Source organism: Hemibagrus wyckioides, linkage group LG21 (genome assembly GCF_019097595.1).
Source record: "Hemibagrus wyckioides isolate EC202008001 linkage group LG21, SWU_Hwy_1.0, whole genome shotgun sequence".
Classification (NCBI taxonomy): domain Eukaryota; kingdom Metazoa; phylum Chordata; class Actinopteri; order Siluriformes; family Bagridae; genus Hemibagrus; species Hemibagrus wyckioides.
This window is the reverse complement of record NC_080730.1, coordinates 2,643,841-2,666,207: the sequence shown is the minus strand read 5'-3', so window position 1 is coordinate 2,666,207 and position 22,367 is coordinate 2,643,841. Positions and strand designations below refer to the sequence as shown.

The 22,367-nt window shown below is 42.1% G+C and overlaps 1 protein-coding gene across 15 annotated transcripts in view; it reads left to right on the top strand.

The window, feature by feature from the left end:
* LOC131342417 (calmodulin-binding transcription activator 1-like) overlaps window positions 1–22,367 on the top strand; it is a 244,339-nt gene that overhangs the window by 122,112 nt on the left and 99,860 nt on the right. For all 15 annotated transcript variants that reach the window (XR_009203039.1, XR_009203038.1, XM_058373256.1 and 12 more), the window contains exon 4: window positions 16,389–16,524. Coding sequence is in view for 13 of the 15 variants with exons in the window: in XM_058373256.1 (XP_058229239.1) it covers window positions 16,389–16,524 (136 nt within the window). In the remaining 2 variants the exon portion in view is untranslated. The remainder of the gene's footprint in view (window positions 1–16,388; window positions 16,525–22,367) is intronic.

The following is a 22,367-nucleotide window of genomic DNA, read 5'->3' as shown; positions in this document are numbered from 1 at the left end:
CTTGTGACTCGAGCATGTCCTGGTCACATCTGTATTTATTTAGAACACATCTATAGCATATCTGTATAAAGACTATATAAAACGTGCATTTTTTGTATTTATTATATTTGGAATGAAACAGTAGCTTCATACATCCATTAGAAAAACAGTTAAAGTTTAAAGAGTGCAAATTTAGAAGTACAAATTTTTTTTTCAGGTGTGTTAGGGTGAGATGCAAGCACGTCTCCTCATTCTCCTCACGTCCGGTCCATTCCGAACGTTTCTCGAGGCTTACCCGTTACAGCCAGCGAGGAACCGCAGCCATATGTTCCCCATCCATCAGCCGTGCCAACCTCGGCATGGGGAGCCAGGTCAGGCACTTCCCCTGCAGATCTGGGCTAGCAAGGTCTGCCTGGAGGGCCTGGTCCAGGACTTTCTCCTTGAGATATGACTATTAGAGGAATTTCTATCAGTTTTTATACCCGTGATGTAATGAAAGACGATGTGTGAAAGACATGATTTCGACATCAGGAGTGAATTAAAACCCTTCGACCTAATAGGTTTATGAATAATAAAATTAACCAGGCTAAACATTTCAGGCGTTTAATTTATTATATATAAATGAGCCAAGGCATCTTCTCCACTTTCCAGCTCTGCGTTGTCTAAGCACAAAATCCTCATCAAGCAGGTTCCACGACAGAGCTTCAATGTCACGGTGCCCCCTGCAGTGCAGACAAGGGATTACACAACAGCGAAAAAGAGTGTGTGCACACCACCAAAAATATCCTTTAAACCTGCCACCCATCTGTACTGCACTATTTTCTTAGAGTCCTCCTTTTTACCCGCTTCATTAGACTCGACTCAAACCTTCGTTCAGGGAGTCATAAAGCGAAGGATCGACGTCCTCTCGAACCTTTTATTACGTCTGGAAAACAATCGCACGCATCTTTAAAACACTTTCTTCCCCTCTCCTCACACTCAGACCTCTTTTTCTGTCTCGGTGCTGAAATCGAAGCCGCATCGTAGCGCAGAACCTCGAGGCTCGGCAGATGCGCCCCTCGTGTTAAACTTTATGTGCCTTGAAAATGCTTTTCAAAGCTCATTCAGGACAGATTTCCGTGCTGTTTTATGGTGCCATTGCAAGTGTAATATCTTTTATGTCACGGCTTAGCATTCAGTATAGCACACTAAAACCCGGTGCCTTTATTATACACACTTTTTTTTTCTTTCCTTTTCAAAATGAACCATATTTTTTCTGGACTCAGATTTAACTTCAGATTTAAATTCTGAGAGATTTTTAAAGTGTGAAAGAGACTCTCCAGCACCCCCCGCTGCCTTCACTGCCGGTGACTGAGCTGGTGTGTGAAGGGCAGGAGCGAGAGTTTGCTGCCATATGCCTGTGTGTGTGTGTGTGTGTGTGTGTGTCTGTGTGTGCGTCCTTATTGTCCCCCTCTTGGGATAAGGCACTTCTTTCCTCGCAGCACCAGCCCACATCACTCTATTGATCAGACCCACAAATCTGTCAGCAGAGAAGAACAAGAGAAAGAGCAGAAAACAAACAGAAACAAACAAAAAAAGGGGAAAGGCTGGAAATGAGGGACAGGCCAGCGATGGAAGGCTTGGTTTGTTTGACTTGCTGGTACATATAAAAATTCTTTAAAAGTAAATTATTTAAATAGAGCAGATTCAGCATTCAGTTCACATCGGAATGTTGTCGGGAATCATTTTCGTGGGGGAGAAAACATGGCTGACCCTCTCTTATTGTTAGTGACATGCTAGCTAGCTAACTCTGAGGAGTGGTGTATATTTTCCTCAACGAAACTGTAGACGATGTGAGCGGCCATGTTGAATTAACATCACTTCCTGAGCTCGGGGTTGAGGGACTAGTTTAAGAAATTATGAGTTTTCTTCGGAAGTCGAGAATTTTAAGCTACAACGAGCCAAAAGGGTGACACAGTGGTTATGTTTTCACCACGAATTAATATCTCCAGCCATAAGACACTTAAACCGTAGAAAGTATTCCGAAACTGGTTTAAAACGAGTGATGCAGAGAAACCAGAGCTGGAATAATTAATTAAAGACCTCACCTATGATGTGACATGGATTCCCCTTTACCTTTTATCTCTTCCGGAAAGTTCTCAATGATTTTTTTTCAGCGGTTCCCGTCAGAACTTTCGGCGACGTATTAAGTACGACATTACACAACATTTTAAACGCCACAATATTGCGATCATTCATCGCTGTACCTAGTTCACGTCCTCGAAATAAACGTATGACCACTAAATATTAATTTGTGGTCACGCTGTATTATAAAATACTCTCCTCATAGAGCTCAAACTTCCTAGTACAGTGTTCCCAAGTCTGATATCGATTCCCATTTTTTTCCCCCATGATTAATCTGCTCTTACCGTTTCTACCTAGTATCAAATAACTAACCAGCCTAGCTTGCTGTCAAGATTAGATTATTATTATCAGTAATCCAGATCCAATAAAGATTAGAGATGAGGAGTGAAGAGTGCAGCGTCTCCAGTATTCAATCCTGATTTAATATTGAAATATTTTTTCAATAATTCAGTATCACCTTATATTTGCTTTACTAACAAAACCAGGCTAGAAAAATTAGCAAGCTCTGCTGTGACCGAAACAAACAAAAAATGCAGCAGTAGAGCTTTTTATTAGCTGCTGCTAACCGTAGAATTACATAAATCCTGAGGTGGTGGATGAGGAAAAACAAGGCATGAAATCAGCCTCCTTACACTTCATACACAAGGAACACAAACAGCACTGACTGTATCACCTGAAACAACACTTTTTGAGACAGAAAGAGAGAGAGAGAGAGAGAGAGAGAGAGAGAGAAGAGAGAGAGAAAGCCACTGGCTCAAACTGATATAAATTACAACAGTTATGGTCTATATGTTTCAATTTAATGTGCTTGTAATGATAAATTATTTTAGTTACAGTGCCCAAAGAGGACTTGAGCGGTGTCTGGGTGCTGGGGACATTAGAACAATTGCAGCTGTTCAGGGAGGCTGCATCCATTAGTCAATAAATTAAAGAGTAATTACAATCATTTCTGCTGCTGTGGCTCTATCTGGAGGACCTCGCACAGGTGGAATAGAAATGTGTTGGGTAGAATGTGGAGGAGGTGGAGGAGGAGGAGGATGAAGTAGAGGAACAGGGAGGCGTTTCTGACTCACTTTTGCCCTCAGCGCCTATGGATGAGGTTGCTTTCGAAGGGTTCCTATTGCTTTTTCTTTTTCACGCGTGATCCAGTTACTCCGACGCTGTATCATCGATCGGTATCTTCTGCAGCATTAATCCGTGCGTCTGTGACGTTACTGATGATACGAATCGGACGGTTTCGTTACCATCTTTACATGCACGAGCCTGAAGTCCAGGCCGTCCTGTACAGTTGTACAGCTGCACTGATTCTATTCATAGCTCTGCTATCGATTGATTTGTAAAAGCAGAGCTTATCTCCTACCCCCTTCCCCCCGCCTTCTCCTAGCCCCAGGTATAAACCACACCTGCATTAGTCGAATCCCCAGGCAGCCCTGAGACAGATTCGAGAGAAGGAGAGGAGCTGGCCTTCGTCTCCGAGCACTCTGCTGCCTTATTATGTATGACAACACGGCTGCTCTGTAACGCAACACTCAGTCACAGGCGCCGGCTCGCACTGAGTAAACATTCCACATCCCGGCTCTAAAGCATGGACCTGCGTACAGATACGCTGGCTCTGAGCAATCTCTCTCTCTCTCTCTGTCTCTCTGTCTCTCTCTCTCTTTCCTCCTGCACACCCACAAAAACCACATCAGGCTCGGCATACCCGATCAGGAGCACTGTCGGTAGACTGACACGGAGGGGGAAAAGTGGTGAAGGTAACGAGAACGGACTAGCTCGTAACCAGTTTAAAAACTGTTTAATCGAGTCAGGTGTAACATCAGAGCGAGTATCAGATTATTAATTATACATGAAGCACATCACTTTGGCTTCTGCAATTAAATCATCACAAAAACACTAAATTGAATCGAGCGTCCTTCCTGCATCACGCTTATAAACGTATATTAAAGTACTAATAGCCAGATTAATGACTACTCTCATAAATTACAGAAGAGTATCTTTACGATTATGAAGAGCTGATAGATCACTAAGCCATTAGATTACACCATCACACATTTTATCCATGTTGTGGAATGTCCATAAAACTAAAGCATAAGTTTCTTCCTTTTTTCACTTATGCTTTATCAGCTGTAAACACCAGTCTCTCCTTATTAAGACAAAAAAATGACCCTGTGAATGCGCTGTTGCTATAGAAACAAAGTATTAGAAGGAGTAGTTTCATAAAAACCTGCATTATTGTCAGCCAGAGAAAATGAAACAATGCCTTTTTGACCAATCAGAATTAAGAACTCAGTTCCCATGTGTCAGCTATAGCACTCATATGTAAAAGTGTGTTACATTTTACAAGCTTGAAAGCAACAGAAATAGATGTACCAGAAAAAAAACCCAACAAATGTAGCACCAATAAACCGAAGAAGATGGAGGTGAGGGTCGTTTTCTCGGCCCCGCATTCTATTAACCCTGTAGGTCACCTTCGCTGACACATACACACTCTCGACTCCCCCAGAACCTCATCAAGCCATGCAAATGAGTTTGTTTTAAACACTCGCATTTCATCAGTCCTTTCTAGCTCAAATACACACACACACACACACACACACAGCCCCATGGGACTCCACAACACAAACAACTGTATTTTTTCTCCAGAGAAGCCACAAGCACTACATGTAACTTTACCAGCTTTTCAGACACCTTATTATCTGTGACTCTTTGAATCAGGGGACACAGAAGCATATTATTCTTGATAAAATCCACAGTTTGGTCTTGGACAAACCCCCATGTGCCCTTGTGAGAATATTACGCTATAATGCCATATTCATTAATGAAGCGTGATCTTAATAGCATGTTGCCCCAGCTAAAACAGGCAGCGAGCCACGCTAACAAGCCATCATGAGTGGAGGGTGTCATCGGCTTAACGAGGGACGTAAATCTGACACTGCCGGACAAAAAGCGGGGGCTTTACGAGGCCACAGTTTTCCCTTACACACACAGTGGCAGCAATAAAGAGAGAAAAAGAAAAGGATTGTTTTTCTGCCATCAAACGAAAGTCTGTCTCGTGTCAAGGTTTTGCTTGATGTTTGTTTTTTAACCCACGGTTGGAGCGTGTTGGCTGCTGTGAAGGTTAAAAATGGGATGTTTATGAGCTTTGGCATCAGAGCAGGTAGACAACCTTGTGCCATGGGCACTGTGGAAACACCTGTGGTGTCCACCTGGATGATGGAGTGATGATCCACAGGTAGAACTGAAATAAACATCTCATTTTGCCACTAACAGAATTGTTTCAAAAACAAACCTTTATGTATACAGTACATGAACATGTATTGCATCACAGCACTGCTGAATTCTGATTGGTCAGAAGGTGTGGATTTATTTTGTACTCTAACCAGACCACAGCAGCCTGCATCACACTTACGACCTCTTATAATCTACATAAAAACAGCTCAATGCAACACACGTCTAATTTTCTTTTTTTCATCTCTGCATATGTCTTTGAAACACGTCTCATCCCAGCCACTCCACTGGATCGCAGTAGACATTCTGCCCAGGATGGGTCAGGAAGCACTAATCTGGCTCACCGCCATCTGTCTGAGAAGATGAGCCATGAAGAGAGGAGGAGGAGGAGGAGAATGATGATGAGGAGGAGGAAGAGGATGAGCGAATCCAGAGACGGCTCCCACTGGGCGGGGAAATGGAGGCAGGAAATGGGGGTCAAAAGGATCAGAAGCAGAGGCGACCACAGGGAAGGTGGAGTGGTCATTGATATTCAGTATTTCTGCTGGCGGCAGCGTTGGCAGAGGGGCTTATGGGATGGGAAGCAGAGGAATCAGCCCACTGCTGATGCAGTATTTATCGTCCTGCACGCTCCACAACGACCTTCTGACCCTCAATGTCAGGACCATACGTTACAGAGGACAGCGTGTCTCACTGTCTCTACCTATCCTTCCCTGATTCGCCATCTGTTTTTATTCTTCATCCGATAAGTCAGGGCTGGTCAATATTAGCTTTGTGTAGTGGCTCTCAGTTTCAGGTGGTTGCTAACGTAACCTGGACCTTTCCCTCATCTCTGTGCCGGTCGTGTCATTTTTGACATGGGGAAAAGGAAGATAAAGGTAAACGAAAACGAAAGCGCTACTCTGTGCTGTTATGACTAAACAGTGACCGGCGGTGTGTCGTATAAACGAGTCACCCCCAACTGGAGTGTAAGAACACGTATCTGTCGTATATCCCAGAGGTTTACTCTAGGAATAAAGAGGATATATCAGGGATTTGTTAAAGGATGCTCTCCATCTCAGAGGCATGTGTCATCCTAAAGCTCCTGTTTATTCCTGTCAGCTGTTCATCAAATGATCCAGTACCAGCGCAGCCGGCTACACGGATCCACTCCACCCTGACACAGCAGAAACACCGTCTTTCATTCTTTAACTAGAATTTCTGTTACTGACATAATGACCACCATGAGACATTTATTGGCATCCTGTATTTATCCGGTCTATTTTTACTATCCTGCGTTACCACAAATACTGTTTGACTGAAGATCGTGGCACAGTGAGATTTTGTGAGAATTCTGCCTAAAGAGAGCGATGCAGCGGCGCTTTAGTCTTTCAGTCTGTCCAGCTCGCTTATCTGTTCACACTTCCAAAACTTTCACTTTCATCCTAATATCATTGGCAAGAAAATTTCACGAACTATCTGAGCCGAGTTAGTTGACTCACCATTGTATATATCTGCTGGGATTTCTCATTAATACGACACTGATCATGACTGAAGCGTAAACTTGCCGTTAGTTTTCAGGAGCTAACTGTGAAACCTGATCACTTAGGTCTGAGATTACGGAGGTGTAACAAACACACAGCACAAACCAAACAAAACCAGAATCAACAAACACAGCACAGTATCTGAATCTACAGTACATGTGTTTAATGTTTTAACACTAACTTTACCAACAATTACTAAAATGATCATCTCGCTCGTCGACATTGCGTGACTTTGCTTCTTTCTTTCTTTCCTTCCTTCCTTTTCGTCCGTTTTTTCATCCCTTCCCATGGTGTGGACATGTGGAGTGGGTCGATATCAGGCCCATTGGCCACTCTGTGTGCCGGGTCAGTGGGCCGGAGAGGCACGCCACTGCACACTGATGAATGAGAGTTGATCCACCGGATTCCTCGGGCAGTGCCGCTGGCGCACAACGTGCAATGCTGGCCACAGGTCTGACACACACTCTTTTTCTGCCTCTCCCTTTTTTTCCCCTCTGGGAATGAGGACAGAACTGCTGAGACAAACCTGTAGCAGAGAAAACAATCGACTTTCGTAAAGTCGACGCTGAATAAAAGGTTGAGACTTTCTGACTTGTTATCGCTCAGGCTTAGCGGACACACGTACGTAATCTAAGCTTCCTGTTTACTGCCCGCTTTACGACTCCGCGCTGATGAAGGAGAGCTGAATTCCTTGGGCAGTGCCAATGGTGCATGGTGTATAGCACTACCTAGACACACTGTCTTTTTTTCCTCTCCCTTTTCTTTTTCCTCTGGGAAAGACAGAGGGCCAAACTGCTGAGACAAACAGTACAGTCAGATAAATCGGCTAGTTAAGGCCCGTGCTCTTAAAGCCACCGAGCGCTGTCCTCTACCGGGCGCCCCGTCAGTCACGGATGATGTATCGCTGAATCTGGACATCACATCATCATTTAATTATACTGAAGATGACAAAACATCTGACTGTTGATCAATAAAGAGCAGATGAGATGAAACCGGAGGTTGTTCAAGGAGACGAGACGAGAGGAACTTTGGAGAAGTGGAAGGAGTGTCGGGGGAAGAATGAAGAGAAGATGAGAGGAAAGTAAAACTGCCAGGACAGGGGAGAAAAAGAGAGAGCGAGAGGGAGCATCTGAGAGGGATAAAATCGACAAACATCCAAGGCCCCCTTGTATCATTTCAAAGATTAATCTAATTTCATTGCAATCAGCTCTTGGGCTTTGCCGCCTGTCTCTCGCATGATCATCAACGCCAGTCTCACGGCGTGCTCTCCCTCGGGCCCCCGGATGTTTCGCTTTGCGGTTATTAACCTGAACGGTGGGCGCATCTGAGACCAGGTTAATAAGCTGCTGTCTTCTCCTCACTCTTTGTCGAGAGAACAATGTTGTCAGGCTTCCAGAAATTGCCAATTTACAACAGAGATGGAAATGGAAGGCAAGGCGCTCGTCGGTGGAACGCTTTTTATAGCCGGGCGCTCTGGCGGAGCCTCATTCTCCCCGAGCCTTTTAATGATGGATATGAAATTACAGAGGTGTGAGACAGGGATGAGACGAGAATGGGAATGGACCGAGCCTACGCTGAGCCGAGGCGAGGCGAGGAGACGGAGAGAGAGGCAGGCAGAGGGGAGAACATACTGTGCTGTATTTAGACAGGGTTTTAAATAGGGCAGAGTCAGAGGCCATAGGCAATGACTGGTCTAGCTTCTGAGACACAGAAAGCCTGCACAGGTTGGAGAAAAAAATTAGATTTGATGAAGCTGAAAATAGGACTAAATGGAGATTATTCTCATCACACACAGTTAGGAGGGAAAAAAACATGCGTTTGATTAAGCTGTCATAAAAAGCTGATTTTTAAGATGTCCCAGTGCATTCCAGTGGCGTGACACATTAGACAAGGAAGCAACTCCATCACATCTCAGTGAGAATCCTGATCCGATACAACAAAAGAGTGAAGCGCCGCTCACTTTCAAAGACCACTGTCTCTTACTTTAATACCCTGCAGTCTTGCAAGAAATTAATTTGACTCCCTGTGGGTGTGGTGAAAGATGGAGGAGGAGGGAGGATGAAGTACCTTATGTATTGTGTGTGTGTGTGTTTGTGTGTGTGTGTGTGTGTATGGGCAGGAGACCTCAGCACTGATAGTCTGCATCCATACTCTGATGTATTCACATCACAGCCACTTCAAACAGCTTAATTAAACCTGGGCATCAGTCCCACACATTGTGCCCTTCTAAAACAGATGAGATAACCGAACACCAGAATAAACCATTTCTCTTCTCTTTCTCACACACATCCCTCTCGCGCAACCTCTAGGGGACAAAAAGCAGACTTTTGTTGTTTTTAAACCTGTCGTGAATTCTCATCAACTTTCTTTCGAATTCCTTTCGCAAACTTTGCAAACATTTTGTTTTTTCTGACTAGAAGTAAACAATTTGTTTATTACTTATCCGTTTTAAAAGAGAGCAGCACGTTTTTTATCTCTGAAATAGGACATTTCGGAACCCGAAGGCAAACTAAACACTAATACCTAAAAATAAAATATTCAAAGCGAACGAAAACGTTGAGTCGTCTCCGGGTAGTGAAGGCAGCGATGACTCCATCCCATGAGTCGTGTTTGTGCTGCCTGTTTCTGACTCACACAGCACGACGGCAGAACACGATTTACCCGGCTACAAAGTTCAGGCTTTCTGTCACAGCCCGCGGCGTGACTCCAGACACCGCCGCCGTCGCGCCTGACCTCCAACACCCCCCGGGTACGGATCCATAAAATGAGACACAAATCCACCAACTTGCTTATGCGATTATTCGACTCCACAGCAGATTCCACAGCCTTCACGAGTCAGCCGTGCCTGGGTTAGCGCTCGCTCGGAAGAAGTGCCATGTGTTTTAAAGTCACCTGTGGTCACCTTATTGATCCCTGGCAGCGCGGTCGCTCTCTGCTTTCGGGAGATAAGACGCTTGAATCTCGCTGCCCGCCTTCCAGGCTCACTGACACACACAACCTCGACTTACACCGAGGTAGCAACAGAGCACAGGCCTTTATTTATAAACCTTCTGTGGGGTCCTTCATCCTGATAAGCCCTGCAGGGACAGCGGTTTTTGCTTGTTTGTAGAAAATCCGAAACGGCGGAAAGGCTTAGTAAAAAAAATAAAGAAACTAGCCTAAGCTAGCCTAGCACGCTCACTCGATCAAGCAGGAGCACGAGTATTTGTTCTCCTTTACATGTGGAAATCGTTTACGTGTCATTACGTTTCACATCCCATGAATCAGAAGCCTTCACGTGTCACGTGCGGAGTATAACGTTACAGCGCAAGGTGAGTACCTGTTCTGAAGACGATGCTGTATTTACATTTAAAGTACTTCCTGTCAGGGGATATGATAGGGAGCGTCGTCTGATAAAACACCCTGACAACAATGAACTCCCGTCTTCCATCATCAGCCGTCTGCTGACAGGACAGATCAAGTCACATTGTGTGTGTGTGTGTGTGTGTGTTTTATGTTCCGAGCCGGCCCAGCCCTCGTCCTCACACTAATGGGATGATTGATTGATGTGCAAGATTGATGACATTGAAGCAGAGTACATAAGGATATTTGTTGTAGTCGTCACTTTTATTAAAAGGTGAAGACGCAGACGCGTCGTCCGGACAGAGGGGGCGGAGCAGGGCGGTCAGTCCAGGAAAAAAAAACACTTTTCTAACACCTTTTTGGGAAAAATCATCTCTATAAACCCAGCGCCGATGTTACTCCAAATAGTTTCTAGGACTATTTGTTGCAAATAGACTGACCTTGATTCTGGATCTGTTTCTGCTTATAATTTGGCTTCCTTTCACCCTGGAGACTTGATGAAACTGCACACACACACACACACACACATACGGTTCAGCACAAAGACTCAAGGAACAAATTCTCACTAAAAATCACTGTGGAGATGGAATAACACCACATACACCACAGTGCTGTCAAATCCTGCATTCTGATTGGTCAGAAGGCGCTGATTAGTTTTCTATATGTTTTCATCACCAGATTGATTGGCAGGTAATCGCTGAGGTAGTGAAAATGGTTCTTGACTATTTATGGAGCTTGCATTTCTTCAGGAGCATCTGACAGAACGACTGTTTATTCCACAACATTAAATGTAACAATAAATGGATAAAACGTACAACCTGCCCTTCTTTATGGTGGCCGAATAACAAATCCGAAAACACAATAACAAATCCGACAACACAAGGACGAATCAGACAAACCGGAAAAGGTAGGTATAGTTTGTGAATGGAATTCTTCCCTCTGATTGGATGAGACATCGGTCACTCAGGATATAGAGGAAGTCCAGCAGTAGCTGCAGCAGTAGAAAGTGCACTGGTGTGTGTATGAACACAGCTCTGCTCTTATAGCGCTCCTTACATCCTTTAATCTGGAATAATTTGCTCTTCCAAAGCATTCCTGGTGTGTTTTTAGAGATCACAAACTAATCTTTACTCCATGATACACTATCAGTATCTCCAACATCACACTGACCATATGAACATCGTCACAGTAGAGCTGAATGAACTCCATTTTCTTATAAATATAAATATATATGTTTGTTATTTTCTTTAAATGATTTAAAGCTGCACTATTGTACTCCACACATGTACAAGAAATAAAGTTAGATACACAATTTCCTACTTCCTGTATATCCTGAGTGACAGATGTCTCGTCCAATCAGAGGGAAGAATTCCGTTCGCAAACTTTACCTACCTTTTCCTCTGATTTGTCCTTGTGTTTTTGGATTTGTTATTGTGTTGTCAGCCACCGTATTTCTTTTGTAAATAACAGTAATGATATAAATGTAAACATTGGCAGTTGGCTGTGGTATAAGAGGAATAAAAGTATATAAAGTATACAGTGAGAGCACGCTGTTGCTGATTATTTTCCTGTAACAGTATGACACTGGAGTGGTTTATTTCTATCAGGACCTATAGTCCATAGCAATATATATATATAATAAATATATATAAAGTTAATAAAGTTTAATGGATTTCACAAACAGGAATATATATGTTTTATATAATACAGATGATTTTCTTCTTCTTCTCCTTTCGTCTTTTCCCTTCAGGTGTAGCCACAGCGAATCATCTCTCTCCACCTATCCCTATCTTCTGCATCCTCAACACTTACACCCACTAGCTTCATATCCTCATTTATTCCATCCATATACCTCCTCTTTGGCCTTTCTCTTTGCCTCCTGCCTGGCAGCTCCATGTCCAACATTCTCCTACCAATATACTCACTCTCCCTCCTCTGGACATGTCCAAACCATCTAAATCTGTCCTCCCTAACTTTGTCCCCCAAACGTTCAACATGAGCTGTCCCTCTGATACTGTACTCATTCCTAATCCTGTCCAACCGTGTCACTCCCAAAGAGAACCTCAACATCTTAAGATACAGATGATACAGATGTTTATAATGTTCTGAAAACATCTTTTATATCTAAACCATATTCACTTCCTCGAGAATCTGAAGGTATAAAAAGTCCACCCACTGACAGGCCGTACAGCTCAATAGCTCTTTTAGAGAATGTAACGTCCTTGTGGAAAATTTCAGAGTTTGAAAGCACAGAATGAGACAGTGTCAGAAAGGGTAAGCTCATCAGCGCCCCCTGTAATTTCATCCTGCTCCTGTTCCCGTTCCAGCTCCTGTTTTAACTGTAAAACAGTCTAATTACCAGTTTCCCAAGAAACTACACCACTCCTTATGATAGCCAGCGGTATTTTACAGCGTCATAAATCCTTCCACAAAAAAAGGAAGAGCCATTTCGCCCAGCGTGGAGATTTTTATCCCCATCAGATCATAAATCCATTCTTACTTTATAAAGTCTTTAAATCTTAGATATTTAAGCTTCACCATTTCACTGTCAGTGGAAATATTTCACTGTTTCGTTGAATGTGAACATTAGCAAATGTGAGGGGTTTTTTTTTTATTAAGATTTAAACATCCATCAAAAAAATCCCTTAAAAAGATAATTACTAGAGCAAAAGTGAGCGAATGTCATCGTAAAAGTCAGACCAGTGTGTTTCACTGTTTTCTGGAGAAGTTTTACTAAAACAATTCACTCTACAGATCATACATACAAACTAAAACCTGTTCAGAAACGACTCGATAACAAATCCGGTTTAATCAAAAGAACTAAAACTATCCTCACTGTCTCCTCTTTTAACCCTCTACTAACCGCTATAGCACTGAGATCTGATTCAATAAACTCAGTGAACTTTCATGTGAACATAAGGAATGTTATTTATCATGGAGTGTCAGTGTGTTCATTTTACAGAAGTAGGTGTGAATCATGATCATCTCAATCAGAGTGAAGTTCTCATTAGGGAATTCTCGCTAATACAGAGGAGATTTAACGCTAACTGTTTTAACACTAGTGCTGGTCTTAAGCCTGGATAGAATGGGAGGGTCGCGTCAGGAAGGGCATTTGGCGTAAATCCTGCACCAAATCAAAACATGTGGACCAAGAGATATGCTGTGGCGACCCTGAAGAGGGAACAGACGAAAGAGCAACAACAACAGAGGGTATAAAACAGTACAAATTCAAAACTAGATGCAGTTTTGCTTATATCCAGGAACGAAGTCAAAAAGAGAGAGAGAGAGAGAGAGAGAGAGAGAGAGAGAGAGAGAGAGAGAAGGAAAGAAGTCACTTAAGTTCCTTCTGTTGGGTGTAAAAGTGGAGCTGAAGTAATCACACAGCTAATTCTGATTGATATTCGGTATCATCTGCATCACTTCTACCAAACAATGTTCCATCTAACCGACTTAGAGGTTTTAGAATGGACTTCCTGTCCAGGGGCAAGTTCAGATGTTCCTGATGCTCACACAATACAAACTTTCTCAAGTCTGTAACCATCCTATTCACTGGCTAACGACACCAGCATCAGATCATCTACTCCGAATTTTATTACCTTAACCTTAACCGAAGATCTCAGGAGAATGGACCCGCTCCACCTTCCTCCCGAGCTCTCTGTGACAAAAGAATTTCTCGAACGTTTCTCCACAAAAGTAACGAGTTCATCATCACCATTGTGGTTAAATTAGTAGCTTTTAATATCACATAATGTGCAGGGATCCTATCAGCAGACCAGCAGATACACGTAGCTCCGGAGGCGTACTTACTTAAGGATTATGTCGCCTTATGAATTAATTGCATAATTACAATACGGTCCCTGGATGTATTTTGCTCCTCAAGCGTGTCGATTCTAGGCTTTATATCTTCTTAATGCATTACGGAAACACCGCAAAGCCATTCATAATTCATCGCGGCGCGCGGACGGCCATTAAAAGCTACTTTAAAAGTTGTATTTACGAGATTTATATTGTAAACTAAACACGAGACGTTCCGTAGATAAGAAGTTTGTCCCGTTAAGAACGCGCACTTCTGCCGGCACGGAATTATTCTCCATTAATTTGCAGAAACAGAAGGAGCCCTCTGTCATCCGCGTCCGATAACGAAGCGCCCGACGTTCCTTTTCTTCCCCATCCCTCTCTCCGTGTATAAATATGTATAATTCCGATAAGATTAATTGGATCGCTTACGTACACAGAGGCAGAGGAGGGAGCAGGAGGCGACGTGGCTCGCTCTCTCTCCGCTGTGTATATGCTCAGGGCACGCCTTACAAGACCCCAGCTAAAGTGCTTCATTTCTCTTCTGTTTCTATTTTTCCTTTCCGTTTTTGCCGGCCGACTTCGATTAAAAAATGAAAATGTCTTCCCCACAGGTCCGAGGCGAAAGGAGACGAGCATATATATAGTGTTCACACTGTTAGCGTATTAAACTTCCTGCTAACGTGCAGCTAGACATCACACAGCTTCTGTTTAAACAGAGAGCAAAAAATAAATTAAAAATCCGTTTTAAATCTGCTTCAGAAAATAAAATATTCAAGTAAATGAATGACTAATTGACTGAAGGTTTGAATAAATCTTTATTAGAATTTATAATAAATAAATCAGAGGCAGACATGTTTCTGAATACGTGATAAATGAGTGTCCAAAAATAAATTTATTTTTAAAAAAGTAGAAGAAAGTTATAAAACCGTGAATGAGAAAAAGAGGACGATGAGATAAACAGATCTTTAATAGTATTAAATTTGGCACGAAATATTTCACTAACAGTGATTGCTGGACCAAAAATGCTTAGATTTGATAAAATTTACAAGATGTAAAGTGTAAGATTCTTCTTTTAACTTTTTTCACCCCTCCTTCCAGTGAAGATGTGATGATGTCACACGATACTTCATGACCCAAATCTGTGGAAATTCTGCACTCATTTTGAAAAAATTCTGTGATCGTGATATTCTGAAATAAATCGAATATATCTAGAAATGGTTAATAAATGAAATAAAACTGTTTAGTTAAATATCACATCATTAAAAAAAAAACATTAGAGGAACTTCTTCTGCACCCTTTCCTGAATCCAGCTCCATTTTAAAGCGTCTCTGATTTGCAGCAGAGTCGCCGTGTCGAAAGAAAAAGTAGAGAAGGGAAAAAAAAGCATTGGCTTTAGAAGAATGCCATAAAACAGTGAAGGAGAGGGCTAGCAATAAACTCCCAATACAAATGGGAGTCGATGTGGCAGATAAAGAGGCCCAATGGAGACATTAATGTGTGTAATACAGAGGTCTGGAGAACAGTCCATCATTCCTGCTTATGCCACTGATAAACACTTATGAGAGAAATGCGCTGTTCATTCTCCATAACCGCCGCGAACGACTGCGCGCGAGGTCGATGATGTCATAAAACGCGAAAATGGGTTCCGTAGATCGAGCGTTTATTTTAGCAGAGAAAGGTCACAAATTTTAATGTGGCATCATATGAGGGAAGGCAGAGGCGGCGTGAGTGAAAAAGCAGCGTTTGGTCCTGAGACGTGACGAATTAAAGATGTTTCTGTTACGTGGCGTTTATTTGTGCTGGCATGTCTCTTTAACGTTAACTACAAATCACACGCTTTCAGGTTCCAATGGGCGGGGCTTGTTTCAGGATGTAAAGACCCCGCCCCTGATGCGAGGGCACGAAGGGTGTGATGAGGATGGTAAATGATACACTCATCACCACCAGCTGAGGAAGAAAGAAACCTTCTTCATCGCTCTAGAAATGTTGCAGAGATCTGGTGAATTGTCCTTTTATTTATAACTTTTTCTCTCTTGCTCTCTTTTACATGACGAAAGCTTCCAATTCTAATGGCCGGGGCTTGTTTCAGGATGAAGGAAGAAAGAAACTTCCTCCATTGCTCTAGTAATGTTCCAGAGATCTGCTGGATTTACCCTCTCTCTCTCTTTCTCTCTTTCGCACGACGAAAGCTTTCAGATCTAATGGGCGGGGCCTGTTTCAGGATGTACAGACCCCACCCCGATGAGAATGCTAAATAATGCGCTCATCACCACCAGCATCACCAGCTAAGGAAGAAAAAAACCTTCTCCATCGCTCTAGTAACATTCCAGAGATCTGGTGGATATTCCTTTCATTTATAACTCTCTCTCTCTCTCTCTCTTTCTTTATTCTCAGGCCACAAAATGGGTCTATGATCCTGTACAACAGGAAGAAAGTGAAGTACAGGAAAGACGGCTACTGCTGGAAGAAGAGGAAAGATGGCAAGACCACGCGGGAGGATCACATGAAGCTGAAAGTACAGGGAGTCGAGGTACGAGAGTGTGAACGGAGGCATCAACATGCTACACACACACACACACACACACACACACACACACACAAAGCCTCCTGAGCTAAATAATTCATCTCTAGCATCCATCTTCCATATCAGACCAAACAGCACTGCCTCAGATTCCAGTGCACATTACAGGCTGAAGAAATCCTGCCGTCTGAAACCTTACTCGGTTCCTGTGGCGTTCTGCTCTTCATTTAATATTCCCCCTCCACCGTAGACCGAGCAGCACAGCTCTTCCTCCAGCTCTGATCATTATTATAAAGCCTGTATTGAATTCTGTGGGGGGAAGCGGAGGGGAAGGAGGAACGCTGTTCATTAGCAGAAGAAATTAAATAAAAGTGCAAAAAGTTTTTTATCTGTTCCTGCCTTCAACATGGCTGGAGTGAAATATGGGAGGAAAGAAAAAACGATGTATAAAGATTAGGAGGAGCAAGAAAAACTAACACAAACTGGGAAGAAAAGAGTCATCACTGGTTCAAATGGGAAATATTTGTATATTTAGGATGTTCACTAGTGCACAGAGTCGAACCAGCAGCTCAAATGATCGATTTCTCATCTCCTAACCACAGCAAAAGGAATAACAATAACAATGCTAACAATAAATCTGATCTCATTAACTCAACCTAGCCAGGACTGGACACGGCTATGTAATGGGGAACATCGAGCTGGGGTTTTTATTTTATTTTTTCTCCTGTTATCTGTTTTTAAACGATTGTTTATTACATACGACTTCATGGAAACATTTTAAATGAAAACCAATAGCAAAACAAGATTTTTTTATTTATTTACTTTTTTAATCTGTAGATATTTCGCATCACACTTTAGTCCTCATTAAGTTATTTCTGAATAAGAAATCATTTCCATTGCAGTGAATGGAAGTTCCTGTGAGTAGGTAAAATGGTGTAAAGAGACAAAAAAGGAAAGCAGGTAGGTGGGCTGCGGTGTCACTCTTCCTGAAAAACAAACAAACAAACAAACAAATAAGTAAATAAAAATGGTTAAATTTGGTTAATTTTTTTTTATTAAACAAAAATGAATGAATAAATAAATAAGGTTATGAAGTTTTGGTAATTTTTTGCTTAAACAAAAATAAATAAATAAATAATAATTAATAAATAAATAAATGAATGAATGAATGAATGAATGAATGAATGAATGAATGAATGAACAAAATAAATGAATAAATAAATAAGTTTATGATGATTTGGTTAAATGTTTTTCTGGTTAAACAAAAATTAATTAATTAATTAATTAATTTAAATAAATCAATAAATAAATAAGCTTAAAGTTAAGTTTTGGTTAAATGTGTTTTGGTTTTTTTTGTTAAGCAAAAATAAATAAATACCTACATAAGTAAGGTTATGAAGATTTGGTTAAATGTTTTCATTTTCCTGCTGTTAAAGTCGTCATTTTGTTCGTGGTGGTTCTGCTTTCTGGTGTCAAAGAGCACAAAATGACACACCGTTCACGAACAGGTCACGTTTCACCAAAATAATCACCTGAGGTGTTTTACTGCATCACGTCTCTACAGACACGCAGCCCTGCAGCTCAGCGCCGACTCTCTCCTTCAGCTCTCATGATATTTAAAGTGTTACACAGTGCACAGGACACCTGATTTCTTTTCCTGGACCTGATTAAGGGTTTGTTCACGTGGACTTCATTACAAGGTAAAGGGCAGCGGCTCTGCTTCTGTGTGATTCCTGCAGTGGCTTTGTGTGTAGAGTTCCATCAGCGTACAAAACACACTCGAGGAAACATAGCATATAACACACAGCATATAACACACACACACGAGGAAGCACACAGCATATAACACACACACACACAAGGAAGCACACAGCATATAACACACAGCATATAACACACACACACACACACATATATGTGCTCACACTTTATATTTAAGGTCTGAAAGCAGGCTTCAGAACATAAAGGTTTCTACTTGAGGAACTTGGATGTGTTTAAATGATGCTCCTTCCTGTCATCAAACTGACCAAAAGTGGACATTAGGAATGTTTATCTTTCCATCTATCTATCTATCTATCTATCTATCTATCTATCTATCTATCTATCTATCTATCTATCTATCTATCTATCTGTCTGTCTGTCTGTCTGTCTGTCTGTCTGTCTGTCTGTCTGTCTATCTATCTAAAGACCACATCATAGACAAATTTTCTCCAAATTTCCAGAACATACTAAAAAACATTTCCTGATTTATTTCATCCACAGCAATGTCATACACTGAGGTGACACTGTTCTGGTGATTGTTGTCACGGGCTGCGTCTCAAATCCACACCTAGAGAAGACACTCCTCAGAACCGAGAGCTTCCTGTAGGTCTGAGATGTTTCTATAAAGGAGAAGAAAGGACTATAGAATACTACGTGTGTGTGTGTGTGTGTGTGTGTGTGTGTGTGATTTGAGACACAACCCTAGTCTGGAAGAAATGTGTCGGTGTTTATTGAAATCCTGCTCCGGTGCCGTGAGTCAGGAGAGTGGATGAGGTTTTGTTGTTCATCTCATCACACAAGTACAGAAACATTAGAGGATTTTTTCCTTTTATTATCAGCTTTAAATTGTTTCCTCTTCTGTAAAAAGACATTAGTGAGCTGTTCTGCCTGAAGAGACCGACACTTCTCTCCAGTCTGTCTGAACACAGAAGGAAAAGAAAGAAATGAATACAGTAGATGAGTAAAAGCATCATGTTCAGAGCGTTTATTGACCTCTGCCATTGTTTACTAGGAGAATGATTGAAGTGCGAAGAGAAACGAAGCAGCCGAGGCTCTTTCGTGACGACCTTCGCCCCTTTCCTCGGTCCCGCGCCCTCTAATATCCATTTTCTCTATTTGATCACGGAAATAGCTTTGTTATTTCACGTCTCCTTCGATAGACTCTCTGGAAGCGCCGCCGTGACGACGGTCGCCATGGAAGCCGTAGTCAAAGTAACAGGAGTCAGTTTATTATGGATTTCTTTTTTGTAATTAATACAGCTAACCAAAATCCAGCAGTCTGATTCCACAGACGGAAAGAGAAAGGGCTTCGCGTTGTATTTATCCATCCGCGTGTAATCGTCCTCGTCCTTCATCTCCCGAACAGACACTGAGAGCAGACATGATGGAGTGTGTCCTTACGTTAAACAGTACAGTGGGTGTATACTTTTCTCTCAGTACGCTGCGCCTTGTCCATCGCACCCGCACTCACACGGCTGACAAAAAGTCGCGCTCTCACACGCATCCTGACCCACCGGCGTGCGAGAGCGAGCACGTGACAGATGCGCCTTAGCCGTGTGAGCCGCTCCAGTCGCCTGGAGACTCGTCCACTAAACCAACAGGAATAAATCAAGCCCATTATCACAGGCGCTAACGGCTAGAAAGAGAGAGAGAGAGAGACAGAGAGAGAGAGAGAGAGAGAAGAACATGGGAATGCCCAGAGTAAGGAGGAGAAGGGGGGCAAGAAAGAGATAGAAAGGAGAGAGAGAGAGAGAGAGAGAGAGAGAGAGAGAGAAATGGGAATGCCCAGAGTGAGGAGGAGAAGGGGGGCAAGAAAGAGATAGAGAGTAGAGAGAGAGAGAGAGAGAGAGATGGGAATGCCCAGAGTGAGGAGGAGGAGGAGGGGGCAGGGAGGTGATAGACACTAAAGAGAGAATGAGGGAGAGAGACGGAGGAAGAGAGAGAGAATAAAATGGAACAGATCGAGAGAAGACACAAGACAGAAATGAGAAAAGGCAAAGAAGGATAGAGAGAGAGAGAGAAAGCATGAGAGAACAGGAGAGAGAGAGTGACATGGAGGGAATGTACAAGAAAAATAAGGAGAGAAAAGGAGACAGTGAGACGGGAAGAGAGATATATAAAGCTAGAGAGAGAGAGAGAGAAAGTGAAATGGGTAGCAAGGGAGTACACAACACAACAACAAGGCAAGGGAGTGAGAGAAGGGAGAGAGAGAAACAAAAAGAATAGAAGAGAGAAATAAAGAGAGGAGAAAGTAACAGAAGAGAGAGAGAAGGAGAGGGAGAGAGAGAAGGAGAGAGAGAACATGAGAGAGGTGGGAAGGATTAGATCACAGAAAGAGAAAGTAAGAAAGAGAGATGAAGTGTGTGTGTGTGTGTGTGAGAGAGAGAGAGAGTTTCATCACTCTTCATTTTTCATCATAAACACTCTGCACACAGATCTATACTGAAGCCTCTTTTCTCCACACTGACCTTGTCGGCGAAATTGGAGACAGAAATCAAAAACTATTTCTTTATGAAAAGAAAAAAAACCTTTCTTAAACATTGTAAAATTAATTTTAAAAAAAAGAATTGGTCTCAGAATTCAGAGATCTTCTTTCAACACCAGAGAATCTCAGGTGGGGAGCGGAGGAGTGTGGTGAGGAATTTATCCGTTCCTCAGCGAGAGAGAGGTTTCATTTTATCTGAAGTGGACCTTCTCGTACCTAATCTCTCTCTCCATCAGCAGCTTCCTCCTCCATCTCGGCTCAAACGAACGTGAAACACACAGCAGCAGGAAGATCCCCGAGAAATAAGAAGCAGCTCCCTGGGGCCAGATAAAGTGAGAGCGAGGTGCGAGAGCAGCCTGAGAACAGAGAAGTGGACGGATTAATATCAAAAGCTGCCGGGAAAATCCCAGACCTGGGCAAAAAAAAAACAAAAAAAAACCTGAGGCTGTTTGTCGTCCGCTGTGTTTATTCACACTTTTTATTTTTTTGCTCTTTTTCTCCATTTTTTTCTCCCCCTCTCTTTTTTTTCTCCCTCTCACATTCACCTCCGGCTTTTTTCCTGGGTATGAAATGAAATATTATACATTTGTCAAATCTAATATTGGGCAAGAAGAGTGAAACAACAGAAATGAAACAACACAGTTTTAGGCTAAGTGTAAAAATTGAAAAAGAAAAAAAAAAAGCAACCAGGGATTTATTGACTTTTTTTATTATTAAATTCTTATTTATTTATTTATTTATTTATTTATTTATTTATTATTGGCTGAAAAACAAAATACACACGTCCACCAATACACCAGGGTTTTTTTGTTGTTTGTTTGTTTGTTTGATTGATTTTTTTGTTTACATTATTACTACTCTCCAAAATTAATTAACGCAATTATGATTATTTTTTTTAATAATTGTTTTCTATAACATATACACATGCCATGATAAGTTAGCTTTAGAAACATTAGCTCTTTTTTGGTCCTCACAAATCGCTGTATACCTGTGTGTGTGTGTGTGTGTGTGTATGTAAATGTGGGAAGTAAAGTGAGTGAGAGAGAGAGAGAAAGAGAGAGATGGGAATGCCCAGAGTAAGGAGGAGAGGGTGAGGTGAAAGGAGGAGACTAAAGAGAGAATGAGGGACAGAGAGAGGAAGAGGGAGAGAACAGGTATAGAGAAGAAATGAGCCAGAAATGAGGAAAGGCAAAGAAGGATAGAGAGAGAGAAAGCATGAGAGAGAGGGAGAGAGAGAGAGAGAGAGAGAGAGAGAGAAATGGGGAATACCAAGGGAATACCCAAAAACAAGGCAAAGGAGAGAGAGAAGGGAAACACAAAGAGGATAGAAGAGAGAGAACGCATGAGAAAAAGGGAGAGAGACATGGAGAGGAAGTACAAGAAAAATAGGGAGAGAGAAAGAGAGAGTGAGAGGAGAAGACAGGTATATAAAGTGAGAAAGAGAGAGAGAAATTGGGAACAAGGGAATACACAACAAGGCGAGAGAGAAACACAAAGCGGATAGAAGAGAGAGAAATGACAAGAAGAAATCACAAACTCATCCATCCTGAAGACTTGAGTCTGACAGACGTCCCATTAAAAACGTTTTCTTTATTAATAAATTAAA